This window comes from Rhincodon typus, chromosome 10, assembly GCF_021869965.1.
Source record: "Rhincodon typus isolate 14 chromosome 10, sRhiTyp1.1, whole genome shotgun sequence".
NCBI lineage: Eukaryota > Metazoa > Chordata > Chondrichthyes > Orectolobiformes > Rhincodontidae > Rhincodon > Rhincodon typus.
The window spans coordinates 30865843-30885519 of NC_063341.1; the positions used below are offsets into that span (position 1 = coordinate 30865843).

The following is a 19677-nucleotide window of genomic DNA, read 5'->3' on the forward strand; positions in this document are numbered from 1 at the left end:
AGATATGGGAAGAAGGTTTATAATTTTACTAAAATCACTGACCAAATGGAAGTAGAATGAGTGTATGCCTTGTTGTTTTAAAAGATGCATTCTGGCTTATACTTTGTGTTGACCTGTGTATTACAAGACAACAAACTGATGACTCACACAGAAGTTGGTTTACTGAATAGTATTATAAGAACATAAGAACTAGGAGCAGGAGTAGGCCATCTGGCCCCTCGAGCCTGCCCCGCCATTTAATAAGATCATGGCTGATCTTTTTGTGACTCAGCTCCACTTATCCGCCCGCACACCATAACCCTTAATTCTTTTACTGTTCAAAAATTTATCTAGCCTTGCCTTAAAAACATTCAGCCAGGTAGCTTCAACCGCTTCACTGGGCAGGGAATTCCACAGATTCACAACCCTTTGGGTGAAGAAGTTCCTCCTGACCTCAGTCCTACATCTGCTTCCCTTTATTTTGAGGCTATGTCCCCTAGTCCTAGTTTCACCTGCTAGTGGAAACAACCTCCCTGCCTCCACCTTATCTATTCCCTTCATAATTTCTATAAGGTCTCCCCTCATTCTTCTGAATTCCAATGAGTATAACCCCAGTCTACTCAGTCTGTCCTCATAATCCAACCCTCTCAACTCTGGAATCAACTGAGTGCATCTCCTCTGCACCCCCTCCAGTGCTAGTATATCTCTTCTCAAGTAAGGAGACCAAAACTGCACACAGTACTCCAGGTGTGGCCTCACCAGGACCCTATACAGCTGCAGCATAGCCTCCCTGTTTTTAAACTCCATCCCTCGAGCAATGACAGACAAAATTCCATTTGCCTTTTTAATTACCTGCTGCACCTGCAATCCTACTTTTAGCGATTCATGCACAAGGACACTCAAGTCCCTCTGCACAGCAGCGTGCTACAGTTTTTTACCATTTAAAACATAGTCCATTTTGCTGTTATTTCTACCAAAATGGATGACCTCACACTTATCAACATTGTACTCCATCTGCCAGACCTTTGCCCACTCACTTAGACTATCTATATCCCTCTGCAGACTTTCAGTGTCTTCTGCACACTTTGCTCTACCACTCATCTTAGTGTCATCTGCAAATTTTGACTCACCACACTTAGTCCCCAACTCCAAATCATCCATGTAAATTGTAAACAATTGTGATCCCTGATGCACACCACTAGCCACTGACCGCCAACCAGAAAAACACCCATTTACCCCTACTCTTTGCTTTCTACTGGTCAACCAATCCTCTATCCATGCCAATACATTACCTGTAATACTGTGCAACTTTAGCTTATGTAGCAGCCTTTGGTGTGGCACCTTGTCAAATGCCTTCTGGAAATCCGGATACACCACATCCACAGGTTCCCCATTGTCCACCATGCAAGTAATGTCCTCAAAGAATTGCACCAAATTAGTTAAACATGACCTACCCTTCATGAACCCATGCTGGGTGTTCCCAAAGGGAGAATTTATATCCAGATGTCTTGCTATTTCTTTCTTATGATAGATTCAAGCATTTTCCCCACTACCGAAGTTAAGCTAACTGGCCTATAGTTACCTGCTTTTTGTGTACTTCGTTTTTTAAACAGTGGCGTCACATTGGCTGTTTTCCAATCTGCGGGAACCACCCCAGAGTCCAGTGAATTTTGGTACATAATTACTAGTGCATTTGCTATTTCCCCCATCACCTCTTTTAGTACCCTGCGATGCATTTCATCAGGGCCAGGGGACTTGTCTACCTTTAGCCCCATTAGCTTGCCCAGCACTGCCTCCTTCGTGATAATGATAGTTTCTAGGTCGTCATCTGCTATAACCTTCTTGCTATCAGTTTTCGGCATGTTATTTGTGTCTTCCACTGTGAAGACTGACACAAAATAACTGTTTAATGTCTCGGCTATTTCCTCATTCCCAGTTATTAAATTGGCCTTCTCATCTTCTAAAGGACCAATGTTTACCTTCGCCACTCTTTTACAATTTACATATTTATAGAAACTTTTGCTGCCTGTTTTTATATTTTGTGCTAGCTTACTCTCATAATCTATGTTACTTTTCTTTATAACTTGTTTTGTGGCTTTTTGTTGGCCTTTAAAGATTTCCCAGTCTACTAGTTTCCCACTAATCTTTGCTTTTTTGTATGTGTTTTTTGTTAATCTGATACTTAGTTCATAGTTCACTTGTGTACACAATTACAGATTTGGAACGTTTTAAGATTTGAAATTATTACAAATTTACTAGGTTGAAAAAAGAAGGGAAAATAAAACAAAAAAGCAAAAGAAAAACAATAAGAAGGAAAGAAAATTGTATGCCAGTAAAAATATACTTCAACAATATCCACCATCAGAATGCTCAAATGTGTTTCTATTAAGTTTTGGTATAAAATCAGCTTAGGTAGCTTGTTCCTCCATTCTCCTTCTGATGTTTTCCTGACACCCAATCAGATTTCTCTTCACAGCTACAAATGTGGTCTCTTGTGATTACAGTAATTTGCCAGTGTGTGCAACATTTATACTCCCTTTCAGGAGATAAAGTCGGGCTACTATATTCACAGGCCATATTGTCTCATGAAAAGACTGTTAAAGTCACAATACCTAAATGTAATCTGAACTCTTTGTTACAACCCTAAATTTTGAGTCCAATGAGAAAATTGTCCTTTATTAACTTTTCTTCAGTAAATTTCCTTCACATGAAACCCCTTCCAGTACATTCTTAATACAAATATTTGAAGAATTTACTTAGAACCCTAAATTCCATCTTGTCTGAGTTTTATCAGAACCAAGATCTATACAAAGATCCGCACCATCTTTTCTCCATCTGCACTATCTTTGTTCTTTTCTGTAACCTTTATGTAGTTTTACCGCCTTACCACAGCTCAGCAAATTTAATTTTTCAAGACTGAAAAATGAGCAGCTCTTCCATCAGCTCAGTTTCCAGTTCATTGCGGTACATTTAATAGAGGCACGCTAAAGGTTCCATCAATTTGTTTCTTTTCCTTACTTGAGATGTCCGCAATGGCATTATGAATTAGGGAGTAGAAGTAATCACTGCCATTGATCACTAATCAGTGACCTTTGCCTCAAGTTGTGACTAGACAGCCACCGAGTGAGGAGAGGAAGGTTGCCTATTTGCTGAACAGGCACCTTAAATCCATTGCTAAATTCCACAAAACACACCCCATTGGGCTGAGATTTTGGAGGGTTGTTTCTAACTATTGAACCATATCTGAAGCTGAGTAAGCAATTTGAGAACTGAAGGGGAAAAGACTAATTCCCTAATTGAGACTCCCAGGCATCAACCCTGACTGACAGGTTATCAGACCCCTGCTTTTGCTGCTTTGAGCTATCCACCAGCGACTAAAAGAGTGGTCATTATAGTTTCTTGCCTGATGATACATAGATAGGTAGGAAAGCTAATTTTGAGGGGAAGCAAAATACCTGCATTATGGCTAGATTAAGTTACTGGGCAAAATATTGACAGTTGGGGTATAATGCTGGAAAATGTGCGGTTGTCCACTTCAATACAAACAAGAACAAAGTAAAATATTATTGAGTGGAAAGGGGCAGACTGCACAATGCTTTGATACAGAGGGATCTGGATGTACAGCACTCATATGAATCACAAAATGTTACTATGTAGATGTGACATGTAATTAGGACTACAAATGGAATCTTGGCCTTTATTTCAAGGGAAATGGAGTTTGCACATAGGGAATAAAAACAGAATTTGTTGGAAAAACCCAACAGGTCTGGCAGCATCTTTGGAGGGAAAGCAGAGTTAATGTTTTGGGTCAAGTGACCCTTCATCAGAACTGATCTTAGTTCGGAAAAGGTTGGTAGATATGCGGAAGATGAAATGGATGTGGTGGAGTAAACCCCACCTTCTGCAATCTGACCCCACTACCAAGGACATTTTTCCCTCCTCACCCTTATCTGCTTTCCGGAGGGACCGCGCTCTCCGTGACTCCCTCGTCCACTCTACACACCCCTCCAGCCCCACCACACCCGGCACTTTTCCTTGCAGCCGCAGGAAGTACTACACCTGCCCCTACACCTTCCCCCTCACCCCCATCCCAGGCCCCAGAAAACCTTCCACATTAAACAGATGTTCACATGCACATCTGCTAATGTGGTATATTGTATCCTCTGTTCTCGATGTGGCCTCCTCTACGTCAGGGAAACGAAGCGGAGGCTTGGAGACCGCTTTGTGGAACACCTACGCTTGGTTCGTGACAAATGACTGCACCTCCCAGTCGCGAACCACTTCACCTCCCCCTCCCACTCCTTGGATGACATGCCCATCCTGGGCCTCCTCCACTGTCACAACGATGCCACCTGAAGGTTGCAGGAACAGCACCTCATATTTTGCTTGGGAACCCTGCAGCCTAATGGTATCAACGTGGACTTCACAAACTTCAAAATCTCTCCACCCCCGACCTCATCCCAAAACCAGCCCAGCTCGTCCCCACCCCCAACCTCATCCCAAAACCAGCCCAGCTCGTCCCTGCCTCCTTGACCTGTCTGTCTTCCCTGGACTGACCAACCCCCATCCTAACTCCCCACCTACACTCACCTTTACTGGCTCCATCCCCGCCTCTTTGACCTGTCTGTCTCCTTTCCACCTATCTTCTCCTTTATACACCTTCCATCCACCTCCCCCTCTCTCTCTATTTATTTCAGAATCCCCTTCCCCTCCCCCATTTCTGAAGAAGGGTCCAGACCCGAAACATTAGCTTTCCTGATCTTCTGATGCTGCTTGGCCTGCTGTGTTCATGCAGCTCTACACCTTGTTATCTCAGGCTACTTATTCACTTCTTTTGTCATATAACATGTTAGTCATCTGCTGAAACTATAGTGGATGGTCAACTGTGATTTATCAGAGATGTTCTCTGCTTTAGCCTGGAGGGAACCAATGTGAAAAATCACCAAAGGAACATGCCATGTTAGATTTATATATGAGTAATGAACTAAATTTAGTTAATAGGCCAACAGTATGTGAGCATTTATCTTTATCAGTGATAGTGGAATGACTGTGTTCAGTTTAGTGTTTGAAAGGGAGAAATGTGAAGGAACTGTTAAGATTTTATCTGCTAGTAAGGCTGACATCAATGGAATGAGAGAGACTATCCATAGTAAAATGGGTACATCCGTTCATAAATAAATTGAGAGAAGACCAATGGGAGTGTTTAAAAATAACATGATACAAATCAAGTTATATACCTAAAGGAAAGGTGCTACTTACTAAAATAAGGCAGCCATGGGCAACTAAAGAGGTAAGAGAATAAAATAAAGCTAAAATAAATTGCATACATAAATGCAAAAAAAAACAGATCTTGAAAAATAGGAAAGTTACAAAGAGCATCATGGAGTGACAAAACACATCGCTGTACAAAGGGATTTTGAAAAGAACTGGAAAGGAATAGAAAAATCAATATTATATCAGGTCTAATTGCATGAGGAAAAAGTAATGTGAATACCTTTAAAACTGATAATTATGGTGTTGTCAATGAAAGTAAAGACACTGGATATGCTGAAGAATTACTTTGTGCCAGTAGTTACAATAGAGAGAGAGGTCAGCGTACCAGACATCTCAAGAAAACTATTATTGAATCATGGACAGGACCTGAACAAAGGTAATGTAAGAAAGAAACCTAGAATATAGGAGCAGACGTATGCTATTCAGTCTTTGAGCTTGCTCCACCATTCAGTATGATGATAACTGATCGTCCTGCTAAGTTCCGTGTTCCCATTTCTCCCTATACCCTTTGATCCAGTTAGTCCTAGAAGCTACATCAAACTCCTTCATGAAAAGATTCAGTGTTTTGGCCTCAAGTGCTTTTTGCAGTAGAGAATTCTACAAGTCCAACACTCTCTGATGAGTTTCTCCTCATCTCAGGCCTAAATGGCCTACCCCATGACCTTAGACTTTGGTCACTGGCTTTTGATTCCCTGGTCATTGGAAATATCGTTCCGGTGTTTACCCTGTCTACTCATATTAAAATTTTATGGGTTTTTATAAGATCTCCCCTCATTCTTCAAAAGTCCAGTGAACATATTCCTAACTGATCCAGTCTCTCTTCATACGTCATTTCTGCTATCCCAGGAATCAGCCTGGTGAAACCTTTATTGCACTCTCTCATAACCAGAATATCCTTCCTCAGATACGGAGACCAAAACTGCACACAGTACTCCAGGTGCGGTCTCACCAGGGCCCTATATGATTGCAGCAAGATTCGCCACCTGCCGCACCTCCATGTGTACTTTCAGCAACTGGTGTATAAGAACACCCAGGTCTTATTACACCTCCCCCTTATCCATTCAGATTATACTTCATCTGCCACACATTTGCCCACACACTTAGCTTGTCCAAATAACACTGAAGCATTTCTGTATCCTCTCAGCCAGCTTTGTGTCATCTGCAAACTTGGAAATATTACATGTAGTTCCCTCATCTAAATCATTAAGATATATTGTGTATAACTGGGGTGCAAGCACTGATCCCTGCGGTATCCCACTAGTCACTGTCAGAAACTTGGAGAAGCCCCATTTGTTCCTACTTTGTTTCCTGTCAGCTAACCAGTTCTCTATCCATATCAGTATACTAGCCCCAATCCAATGCTCTTTAATTTTATATGCTAAGTTTTTATGTGGAACCTTATCGAAGACTATCTGAAAGTGGAGGTAAACCACATTCACTGACTCTCACTTTTCAACTTCACTCATTACTTCTTCAAAAAATTCCAGTAGGTTTGTCAAGCATGTTTCTCTTCAGTAAAATTTAGAAAGGATAAGAGTAATGAGAAAATGAATATAATTAAGAAGTAACCAATCCCCAGGAACAGATAATTGCCATACCAGGATTTTAGAAAAAGTAGGTGAGAATGTTACCCTATCCTATCCTTTACCTCATCCTGTCCTTTTTTTTGGTTAAAAGCAGACCACTTCACATTTGCTTATATTGAAATCCATTTGGTATATTTTAGCCTATTCATGCAATTTATTAATATCTCTGTAATTGTATGCTTCTCTACACTATGTAAATGCTATCTGTCTTTGTGACATTGATTAATTTGAATGCGTAGTTTTTTATTCCATCACCAAAGTCATTCATGAGTATGTTGAGTATCTGAGACCTCAGCTCAGGTACTTGAGGACATCACTAGTTATATCCTGCCAAATAAAATACCTGTTCACTAACTATCTCTTGGTTTCCTGCCACTCAGCCAATTTCCTAACTGCTTAATAATTCCCAGGTTCCCTGCTGTCACCTTTCTCAAATAGTGAGTTGCACGATATTTTCCAAAGTAAAGGAACGGTGCCTAAATTGAAAAAAAATTTAAGATTATAGTTATACCGAGCACTGCTTGACAAATCTACTGGAACCTTTTCAGGACATAATGAGTAGAGTTGAAAAGTGGGAGCCAATGCATTTGTTTTATCTGGGCCTTCAGAAACCTTTCCATGAAGCCCCACATTTCTAAATTGTCCAAAGCTAGATACAGTGGGGATCCAAAGAAACTTGGGGGTTTGGGAACATAGATCACTAAAATGTAATGTATAAGTACAGAAAATAATCAACAGAACTAAACTTTATGTCTAGAGGAATAAAATGCAAGGGGGAAGAAGTTATATTACAGCTACACAAGGCCTGATTATGTCACATCAGGAATATGAGTAGGGTGTGGCCGTTACATCTTCGAAAGGACATATTGGCCTTGGAGTGATTGTCGTAGATCTATTAGAGTGAAAGCTGAACTCAAAAGTATTAAGCTGAAGGAGACATTAAAATGTTCCTTGCACTTTGGAAGGTTAAGAGATGATTGATTCACAAATTTTCAAGGTATTTGAGGAACAGGTAGGTGAGTAATGAGAAGATGTTTCAGTTAATTGTTGAGTCTGTGACTGCCGGCATGGTCTAAAAATTAGAGGCAGACCTCTCAGAATTGTAATTAGCAAATACTTCTTTGCACAAAGAATGGCACAAGTTTCAATATCTCGTCCACAAATGGTAAATTATGCTAGATCAGTTATGAAATTTTAATTTAAGTTTGATAGAGTCCTGTTAACCAAAGGTACTAAACATGGAAAAAGGAACAGGATATGAAATTAAGTCACAGATCATTTATGATCAGGGATCTAAATGGCCTAACTCCTGTTCTTATATTTCTGTGTTCCTAAGAGATTCATAGCCCAGATCACCTTCCCATTCACTGGTAGCAGTGAACTTGCATTGAGTTAGCAGGTTTGCCTGCAGCAGGTTCACAGAAGACCTCATTGAACTGGAAGTGTCTAACACACCATTCCTTACTGGGGTTGTAGTAAGGAAGATGCTCCCTGTAGATCCGTTGTAGTTATGGTCCCCTACTTAGTGCCCGTTTTTCCCTCTTTTGCTCTGAGCAGCTCTGTGTTGCCTGTTTTATTCTCCTTGCCACTTGGTTGACCACTGGAGGGAAGAACTACAGTACTAGTCACTTGGAGCAAGAGGACTGAGTAGAACTGTTGAAGTGTAAGCAGCAAGATCTTCATGGCACACCATTCCTTGACAACTTAACTGGCTTTAAATGACCATAAAAAAACCGAGCATGTCAGCATGTATGAATCAATGACCAACTATTCTGAAAATGATCAATATTCTCTTTAAATAGCACTGGGAGTAGAGGAGGGATGTCTTTCTGGTTGGGAAGCAGAATAGGACCCTGAAATAGTGTCATTTGTTATAAGTAAGAGTGAACAGACCAGAGTGGGAGTCAAGGGAACTGACGCATGGCACTAATCAAAAAGATCAAGAGATGTTCTAAAACATTTATCCATGAGCCAAAACCTAAAATAGATGATTTGGTTGATGATTAAAGTATTTTCTGTTTCTGGGACCCGGCTGTGCACAAATTCACTGCCCCATTTCTTACTTTAGAATAGTGATTACACTTCAAAAGTGATTCATTGTTTTTCAGCTTGTGATCAACTCTCACCTTCTCTTTTTCCCCTCATCACAATAAATTAGTGGTTTGAGCAATGATCAATCATGTTGTTGTGCTTTGGTGCTTGTGCAGTTGCAAACTCAAGGACCATAGTGTAAGAAACAACAGAAGTTAAAAGAAAATGAAATTATACTTCAATGTAACAAACAATACAAATGAAATGATTTTGAAACAGACAGTACTAAAATATTAACAAGTGTCAGTTACCAATGGTGCACATGAACAGTGGAGAACTGGGAGAAGCAGGTGGCAAGGGGTAAAACAGCTATGTAACTGAAAAAAAAGGCACTCTATCATTGACTTGGTGTACAAGGAGATCAGGTGTCAGGGTTCCAGCTTGTGTTGGTGTTCTGATACTTGACGCAGATTTGCAGGCACAGAAATGTATCATTGGGCAATTATGTCCTCTTGCAGCCTGATGCTGCATGACGCACTTCATGGCATTTTGCTGTTAAAAGTCTGACTCCCTGACCAGCAGAGATTGAAGGAGTTTTTCAACATAGTTGCTGCTGGGTGTCTTCCTGAGTAAACAGACACATATGACCTTTGTAGTATCTGATCCGCTGAAAGCAGCTGGGCATCTTTCATTTAAAATTCCTGCCACCTGTGCCAGCAGGTACAACTTGGCAGGAGGCAGCCACGAAAGCTTAACATGTTTTGGACAGCTGTTACCACGGGATCAAATTAACATTACTGATAAACAAGTCCTTCCTTGAAAGACCAAAAAAAACCATCTGAAAATGGTAGTAACATTTAGCAAGGTCAAGCAGTATCTGTTTAACAAAAAACTGTAGTGGTTTGATTTTCAGATTTATTCTGAGAACAAATACACTAATTTTGATTTTTCTGAAAGTGCTGGTTCTCCATTCAGAAAATCATCAGTCATGTTTCATGCAGGAGGACCCACAAATTCTCCTTTACAATATTTGTGTCCCCCTTTTTTTGGAAGATTCAGCCCTGTGCCTCTAATAATTGAGGATGTCGGGTTACTGGAACTTTGATTTAAAGCAATTATGAACAAGATGGAAATGGAGAACATCTATTTGAAATAATCTTGAAATTATTTCACGTAGATCGCAGACATAATGTGACTTACCTGCTGTTCCGAAATCTCACTCTTTGGAATGCTGGATGTTCTGGTCTTTTCTAGTCCTGAACCCAAGAATCCTTCCTGGGGTTCCTGAAATGCCACACTATTTGCTGTAACATATACACATTTGTTTTGCTTATATCAGGAAGATTGTGCTTCATGTGGTGTACATTAGGCTGTAACAGGCTATTACTGAAAATTTTTGATCTTCATATATCTTCATATAATACATATAGTTTAAATGGTCTGGTTTTCCATATTATTGTATTTCAAGTAATGAAGAATTTTTTCACAATATAACAAAATATAATTTGATTTTTACAATAAAGTATAAATCTTCTGTACAAATTTTATGTGAATATGATTCAAACTGGTATCAGCCTTGGCTCAGTGGTGGCATTCATGTCTCTGAATCACAAGTTCAAGTCCCAGAGAGTTGAGTACAGATTTCAGGATGACATTGCAATGCGGTAAGGAGAATGCTGCCCTTTCAGAGGAACTGTTCTTTGGATCACATTAAACTAAAACAAATCTAACCAGTTAGGTGGATGGAACTGACACATGGCACTAATCAAAAAGATCAAGAGATGTTCTAAAACATTTATCCATGTACCAAAACCTAAAATAGATGATTTAGTTGATGATTAAAGTATTTTCTGTTTCTGGGACCCGGCTGTGCACAAATTCACTGCTCTATTTCTTACTTAAGAATAGCGATTCCACTTTAAAAGTGATTCATTGTTCTAAAGTGCTTTGGAATATCCTAAATATGGTATGAAAGATGCTATAAAAGTGCAAGTCTTGAAGGTGGAATTTTCTCTCTCACACAACCCACCCTCATGTCAGTATCAGGGATCATCAGGTATGGTGCAAAGTATTGCTGCCACTCTGCTTCATAATGGTTTACATCCAAATAATATGAGGATCCAAGACTATGCTCTGGTTCCCTGATAGCCAAATTCATTGATTTATAAGCGATACTGTGAACATATGGAGGGCAGATAGATTTCCTGTTTTTTCTGCCTGTTGGCAACATCATAAAGAAAATCTTTCAAAAAGAATGCAGATCATTAAAATTTTACACTGTTAAATTATTAGAACAGTAGCACAGAGAGAGGAAGGAAACCAGGCACAAGTGAGTTAGTACTGTGTCTACTTTAATGGCATAATAGATAAAATGTTGTCTTTTATTCCTGCTTTTAACTGAAATGAATGACTTACTTCAAGAAACAATGGAATGTCTTGTTGCAAACAGTTCTTAATGATACTATTCCTCATCTGCTCAAATAATTCCCAGCCTACTGCTTAATACTCACTAATGAACTAGTGATTTATCTGGTCAGAATTGTCACATGTGCAGCTAAAAGAAAATAAAAGAACCATATGCATTTTTTCTATGTCAAAATAATTGTAATTGGTAAGATTGCTTTGTGGTTATTGAATTACCTTAGGCTTATTTGGAGCAGTCAGTACAAACTGTTTATGAAGCTCCATTTTTTACATGAAATAACTTTTACTATCCCTAATCAAACTCCTCTGTACCTTTGCCCCACCAATGAGGAAAATGTGAATGGTGAGGATTAACTAAACATACATAGAGCAACGTTGGAAATTTTGAATTCGTTCATCAGTCTTTAGGTTTGTGTGGCATGGTCAAATCTAGGCCAGAGAAATATTCTTTTGATAATAACGTCAAGTGCTATATATTTGTAAATTTATTAACACTAAGACAAATATTTACTTCTTTAACTTGCAAATATTTTTTACAGAAATTACTTATTACCCTCCTCAAGTGCTGACCACAGTTGGCTCGGATGTTACAGTGAGGTGTGTTTTTTATAATCAGACTCTAACCACTAACAATGTCGCCTGGTGGTTAAACATGAATGAAAAAATTCCAGAGCATCAATATACATTAATCAATGATCATGAAACCAGTGTTACTCTCCTCAACGTAACAGCAAATGGACAATCCCAGTGCAACATGCTACAGTGTTGCCTTCAAAATGAAGAAAGGAGTATATGTAACTTTCGTTATGCTGAAATATTCGTAATTGGTAAGATAATTTTGGAAAATATAAGGCATGTTTTCTGACAATTTAAGTCATGAAGTCAGAATCATACAGCATGGAAACAGACCCTTCGGCCCAACTAGTCCACTAGCCAACCATGTTCCCAAACTAAGCTAGTCCCACTTGCTTGCATTTAGTCCATATCCCTTCAAACCTTTCTTATTGATGTACTTATCCAATGTCTTTTAAATGTTGTAACTGTACTTGCATCCACCACTTCCTCTGGCAGTTCTTTCCACAGATGAACCATTCTCTGTGTAAAAAGACTACCCTCACATCCATTTTAAAACTTCCTTCTCTCACCTTAAAAATATTTCCCCTAGTTCTGAACTCCCTTTATCTATGCCCCTCATGATTTATAAACTTCTATAAGGTCACCCCTCAACCTCCTCCGCTCCAGTGAAAATAGTCCCAGTGTATCCAGCCTATTTTTATAGCTCAAACCCTCCATTTCCAGCAACAGCCTGGTAAATCTTTTCTGAACCCTCTCCATCTTAATAATATCCTTCCTAAAACAGGGCAACCAGAACGACACACAGTACTCCAGAAAAGGCCTCAGCAACATCCTGTACTCAACATGATTTCCCAATTTGTCAAAGGACTGAGCGTTGAAGGCAAGCGTGCTAAACGCCTTCTTAACCACCCTGTCTCCCTGTAATGCAAATTTCCAAGAATTATGTACCTGAACCCCTAGGTCTGTCTGTGCTACAACAATAACCAAGGCCTACCATTATTTGTAAATGTTCTGAAGCAATTCATGACAATTTATTCCTGTTATCAATTTTGCCAACTTTATCTCCATTCCAGAGGTGCTGGGATACAGCTCCATTAGTAATCAAATAGCCTTATAGTTTAAAAACTGAAAGAACTATAGTCTTGTAGTATAGGAAGATTGGTAATTTGGATGAGGTGTTGGGAAGTGCTTATGGAATTGCATCCCAGAATATTTTTTTTTAAAGTAGAGCAGGAGTGTTTATGTTTCAGTATGAAACCTCCTTTATAAAATGTTGTCATAACTAATTGATTCAGCTTCTTTCCCTCTCAAGGTAAATTACATTTGGCAATTGCAGCTTACTGTTTAATTCCAGTGATGTTTATCAATAGGAGGGGCACAGCTCACCTTACCAGAGTGCAGTAAATTTTATAAAAAGATAAAACTTATTATACATTTATTGCTTGCATACCTTCACAGGAAACTCTTTATCTGTCGAAATTATATAACATGTATTACTAAAATATTTCAAATCTGAAATTGAATTATTGAATATCCTTTTCTGAACGGATTTATACATTGAATAACTAAAGTATTTAATCCACCTGGAACCTATTTTTGAGTATATATAATATAATTCTGTGAAATTGTCTGGTCTACTTATAATACTTTTAACGATGTTCAAAAATGCATGTTGAAGCGATTTAATTAATGTGTGCAGATAATTGTTTCAGATTATCTTTATACATTTAACTTTATTTTATCTGATTTTATCAGTTTTAGAACAAAATATTAGCTTCCTGTTTATCCTGTTTGCAAAGATGCTTTTATTATATTTCTCATAATTTTGATATTTGTAATTAGATATGAAAAATAACATCTCATGTGAGACTAATGGTGCAATGGAAACAATGATCTGTAGATGGCTCCCAAGAATACTGAAAACAGAAACAGTCAGCAATTACAAACTAAAGTATTACATGTAAGTATAATTTCTCTTTATCTTTATCTCTTTTTGGGGGGCAGAAGTATTGTAGTTGGAATAACTTCTGATTGCTCATTTAGTAAAGGTATTGGACAATGTCTGAACTGAGTCAAGCAGATCTAAAAACTAGTTCAACATTTCTCCATTATTATTTGATGTTATTATTTGACTTGATTAAGACAATGTCCACGTTGTCTTTGATTCTTCTTTTCTTGAAAGGAAAGGGTCTTGGTGTGATAACCTAAAATTTGAAGATGAAAATGCTGATATTAAAGAATGCCCTGTGGTGATTAATGAATTTTATGAGTGTCATATAAAGCCCATCAATCTCACCTTTGGCCATGTGATGTGGTTAGAATTCCACCATCAAGAAGCAACATTCAAATCTCCACCAACCTGTGTAATTCCAATGGATGTAGGTGAGTTACATTTTATTGGTCTGTAGTAAAAGACTAAGCCATTTGTATTACAATTCTACTCTTGAGATTAACAAATAAAGGACCATATTTTAATTTCTATTCTCAAAGTGAAGCAAGCTTCAATTTATTTGTATTCTGAAGAAGTAGTATTTGATTCAAAACGTTCAGTCTGTTTCTCTCTCCACAGATGCTTCCAAACCTGCTGAGTTTCTACAGCACTTTCTGTTTTTATTTCAGATCTCCAGCATGCACATTACTTTGGTTTTAATTGAAGCTTCAATTAGTATTGTTCAACAGCCTTCTGAATATAAATGCATAGAGTGTATTATTTGAAGAGGTTTAATGAGGAAATGTATTCTTTTGAGTTGACATATTAATAGCTCTGCATTTATTGGTGCCCTTTCATTAAACCTTGTTGCTGTGCTTTATGGAGTTTGTGGTATTATAGGGACAGTCCTTTTCTTGTGTAGAACTGTTCCACAGCCCGTCTAGTTTAGTGACATCATGAAGATTGAGATCTGCAAGTAACTCATTGGGTCAGATTTCTGCAATTGAGGCAAGTAGCTGAAGTTAGGAAATATCTGTCAGCCGCAGAAGTAGATTAGAAGCAGTAATGTGAATAGGTGAATGTTTAACAGCGCTGGCCCCCCTCTGTTCTCTGGAACTTCATCCCAGTTGTTTTAAAAGATGTAAATTCCTCTGGCCTGCACTCCTCACATATCCTCCAATCTCCTCTTCACTTTCCAAGCCACCTGAATGCACCCCCATGTCATTTCCACACCATCCATGCCACATCCATGACCAAGCTCTCTGTATGCATTGTGTACAGAACCAATGAGCCATATAGTAACAATGACAAATCTTGAAATGATGAGGGATAAGCACTCATTCAGAGATGTTTTTTGATTAGAAACTGCTCTTCCTACACCCAATAAAATTGTCAATCATTCAAATTCATTGTATCAAAATCAGAAACCTTCCCTCAATTCATATATCTTAATCTTGTGCAATAAACATCCAAACATTGACAAGATAGAAAAAAAGTATAACTTATTATAAACTCATAAGGCTGTAAATCAATCACGGTGAAAGCTCAACTTCTACCTGTCCAAACAGAACTCATGCTGAGAATCCATTTGAGAGTCTTGGAGGTCATATACAAACAGTAACAACAGACCAGACATCTGTGTATGCATTGTTGAATGAGTTATCTAATGCAATCCTCCAGTTTTGAAAGTGCTACAATGCCATTGATGTTAGTTTCTTTCTTTTCCTGTTAATAGTGAAACCTTGGGCACCATTCAATGTTGATGCAGAAATCACCCAAAATGAAGGTTGTCTAAATATAAGCTGGGAGAAGCCACACCTACCACCATACAAACTTCAGTTTGAAATTCAGTACACTGAGGATGGAATGGAGGGTAACTGGAAGGTAGGGTGATCTGCTAAAACTTTCCAAAGCTTGCACTAAACTGTAGAACATTTTGAAGTACCTGTCAGATCCAGGAAGTTCTGAGGTGAAGGTTACCATTGAAGATCTACTTCACTGTCCTGTCTCCCTCACTCACACAGCGATATGCACAATCTCAGCGACATTGTCATTAGAAAATGTCAAGCAAGGGACGGAATGCTGGAGAAATAATGAGTTGTACCAGCCTAATAAAATAGTGTTTCAGATTGGCATGAGTAAGAGGAAAGAGGATGTAATACTATTTCAAGATAAATGATCTGCTTTCAGCCAGGTTACAGTGCACCCTTTTCATTAATAGGCATGGAATAGTGCTTTAGGAACACTTGACCTCAGTATATTCCATCTCTACCTTTGAAAATATTTAATACACTCAGTGAAATACATTATGAACCCAACTGTGGACAAACCTCAAGTACCTTTCTTCAATTTGGCAGGTCACTTTGGTGTAGCAGTACTGTACTATATAGAGTTGCTTGTCAATTCAGATTCCAGCCAGTTGGTGAGATGCAAACCAAGAAACTTTTCTTGGTGAATAGAGTTCACTGACTGCACTGTCTCACAGCTCCTTCGTCACAACATTCCCTTTGTTCTCCTTTACATCCACCTAGATAATTAATTAATCAGTTAGTCAAATCTATCTTTATTAACAATTCTTTTTAAATAAAAATTTTTGAAGCAGGCAAAATTGAACAAAACTGATGAAAATTAAACAATAAAAAGTTTTTTTTTGCATACACCGTTTCTTCCCTTATAGTCCAACTGATCACTAGCAAAGTATTTTTAAAATCTTTGTATAAAACAATTAATCTTCCATATTCTCATTTTTATTTTAAACCAAAAAGATTACCTGTTTGATCAGAAAGTGATGAAATAAAAATGTTTTTTTCTCAACATTCTTATAGCTCCCCACACCACCAGGTGTCCGTCTTTCAAGATCTCCAATAATTTCTTGGAGCAAACAACACTTTTGTGAAACAATCTGACAACCAGTGAACTGTGTCAACTCACTTTATTCCAGAAATTTCTTTCAAACATTTCCCTGATGCAAGCAAGGTCAATCTTCAGTCTTTTGTCAGCAAGACACTTCGGTAAATGTATATTACCCCAGAGAAACCAGCTATCCGTTTAGTGTTTTATGGGAAAGTGTCTCTCAGATTGCCCATTAATATAGGATTTCCATTAGAATATTTGATGGAACACATCCCTGAATTTATAGTTCTAATAGTGCTACTGTTGCACCAACTGATATAGTTTTAACTACCTTTTTAATTTTCTTGGCATTCCTGCTATGGATAATATTTATTCTTCTTTCCCACTAATAATAGCTGAACCCTGCATCTGGGAGATTGGCACGGGAAGTATTGGTAAATTGAACTAGCTTCATATGTACTGAGTCACCCAAGACTGAAAATTTGAGTCTGTCTGTACCTGAATTTGGAATGTTTTAATGTTTTATGTGCTTTCAAGACTTGCTGCAGCAACAGTTGCATATTTCATCACAATTCTCATTCCAATACATCATAACCGGAATTGGAGACAGTAAGGACTGCATATGCTGGAAGCTAGAGTCAATAAATGTGGAGGTGGAAAAGCACAGCAGGTCAGACAGTATCCGAGGAGCAGAGAAGTCAATGTTTTGGGCCGAAACCCTTTGTCAGGACTGGGGAGGGGGAGGGGAACCCAGAATTAAATAGAGGGAGGGCGGGTGGGGCTGGGGGGGAGGTAGATGGGGGGGAGGTAGGTGGGTTGCGGCAGGGGGGTTTTTGTGTAAAAACTGAAAGAACTGTGGATGCTGTAAATCAGGAACAAAAACAGAAGTAGCTGGAAAAGCTCAGCAGGTCTGGCAGCATCTGTGAAGAAAAAATCAGAGTTAACGATTCAGGTCCAGTGACCCTTCCTCAGAACTGATGGTAGCTGGGAAAATGTTGTTTATATGCAGAAAATAGGGAGGGGGAGGAGGTAGGGAGTAAACGATAGGTGGGGATAGAGCCCAAAGAGAGAGAACAGTTGGATAAACAAAGAAGTTGATAATGATCTGGCTAGGAGGGTGTATAGTTGTTAATGGAGACTGTTAGTGAGCAACAATAGGTAGTGTGTAATGGCAGACAATGTGATAACAAGGCCTGGTGTGTCGGGTAGGGGGTAGGACATGAGAGAGTTTAGGCCCTAAAATTATTGAACTCGATATTGAGTCTGGAGGGCTGCAGGGTCCCAAAGCAGAAAATGAGGTGTTCTTCCAGCTTTGCTGGAACATTGCAGCAAGCCTGAGACAGAGATGTTGGCCAGGGAACAGGGTGGTGTGTTAAAGTGGCAGGCAACAGGTAGCTCAGGGCCTTTTTTGTGGGCAGAACGTAAATGTGACTGCTTTGTTTCCCCAATGTGGAGGAGACCACATTGTGAGCAGCGAATGCAGTAGACTAGATTCTGGGAAGTGCAGGTGAAGTGTTGCTTCGCCTGGAAGGTATGTTTGCGCCTTTGGATACTGGGGAGGGAGGAGGTAAATGGGCAGGTGTTACACCTTCAGTGGTTGCAAGGCAAGGTACCGTGGGGCTATGGGGGGTGTGTTGGGGATGAAGGAAGAGTCTACCACGGTGTCCCAGAGGGAATGGTCCCTGTGGAAGATGGACAAGGGAGGGGAGGAGAATATGTGTCTGGTGGTGGCATCTCGCTGGAGGTGGCGGAAATGGCATCTGATGATCTTCTGGATGTGGATGCTGGTGGGATGGTAGGTAAGGACAAGGGGAATCCTATCGCTGTTGCGGGAGGGAAGAGAAGGGGTGAGGGCAGAAGTGCGGGAGATGGGTCAGACCTGGTTGAGGACCCTGTTGACAATGATGCTGGGGACCGGTGCTGAAGGGGTTATTGTGGTTGGTTAGTGGGAAGGGTGGAATGGATAGGTGATTCGGAAGATAGACAGTTTGAGGGTGGAGGGATTTTGAAGCTGGTGAAGTCAATATTTAGGCCATTGGGCTGTAGGCTCCCAAAGCGAAATATCAGGCATTGTTCCTCCAGTTTATGTTTGGCCTCACTCTGACAAGGATGGACATGTCACCAGGGAAGTGGGAGGGGGAGTTAAAGTGGATGACAACTGAAAGGTTGGATTGGTTGGTGCATGCAGTGTACAGATGCTCCACGAACCGGTCGCCGAGTTTGCGTTTGGTCTCCCCGATATACAGGAGACCACATCGGGAACAACAGATACATTGGATGAGATTAGGTCAAGTGCAGGTGAATCTCTGCCAGATTTGGAGGGATTATTTGGGGCCTTGGACAGAGGTGAGAGGGGAGGTGTAGGGGCAGGTGTAGCATCTCCTGTGGTTGCAGGGAAAGGTATTGGATGTGGTGGAGGGTTTGGTGGGGAGTGTGGAGCTGATGAGGGAGTCGTGGAGTGAACCATCCCTACAGAAAGCGGACAGGGTTGGGGAGGGAAATATCTTTTTGGTGGTGGGGTCTGATTGTAGGTGGCAGAAATGTCGGAGGATGAATGCTTTGTATTCAGAGATTGATGGGGTGGTATGTGAGGACAAAGGGGACTCTATCCTTATTGTTGTTGAGGGGAGAGGGTTTGAAGGCAGAAGTGCACGAAATTGGGGAGATGCAGTTGAAGACATCCTTAATAACAGAGGAGGGGAAACTACGGTCCCTAAAGTAGGAGGATATCTGGGAAGTCCTAGAGTAGAACACCTCATCCTGGGAGCAGATGCAACAGAGGAATTGTGAGTATGGCATAGCATTTTTGCAGCAGGGTGGGTGGGAGGAGGTATAGTTGAGGTAATTGTGAGAGCCAGTGGGTTTGAAATGGATGTCAGTGGTGAGTCAGTTACTGGAGCTGGAGACAGAGAGTTCCAGGAAGGGGAAGGAGGTGTCACAAATGGTCCAGGTGAATTTGAGGACATGGTGGAAGGTGTTGATGAACTGTTCGAGCTCCTCGCGGGAGCACGAGTCTGCACCGAT

At 39.9% G+C, this 19677-nt stretch overlaps 1 protein-coding gene across 5 annotated transcripts in view; it reads left to right on the forward strand.

Annotated features, from left to right (window-relative positions):
• lepr (leptin receptor) overlaps positions 1-19677 on the forward strand; it is a 139116-nt gene that overhangs the window by 69023 nt on the left and 50416 nt on the right. For all 5 annotated transcript variants that reach the window (XM_048601737.1, XM_048601735.1, XM_048601738.1 and 2 more), the window contains 4 exons: positions 11834-12121; positions 13713-13830; positions 14053-14252; positions 15536-15684. In XM_048601737.1, the coding sequence (XP_048457694.1) occupies positions 11834-12121; positions 13713-13830; positions 14053-14252; positions 15536-15684 (755 nt within the window). The remainder of the gene's footprint in view (positions 1-11833; positions 12122-13712; positions 13831-14052; positions 14253-15535; positions 15685-19677) is intronic.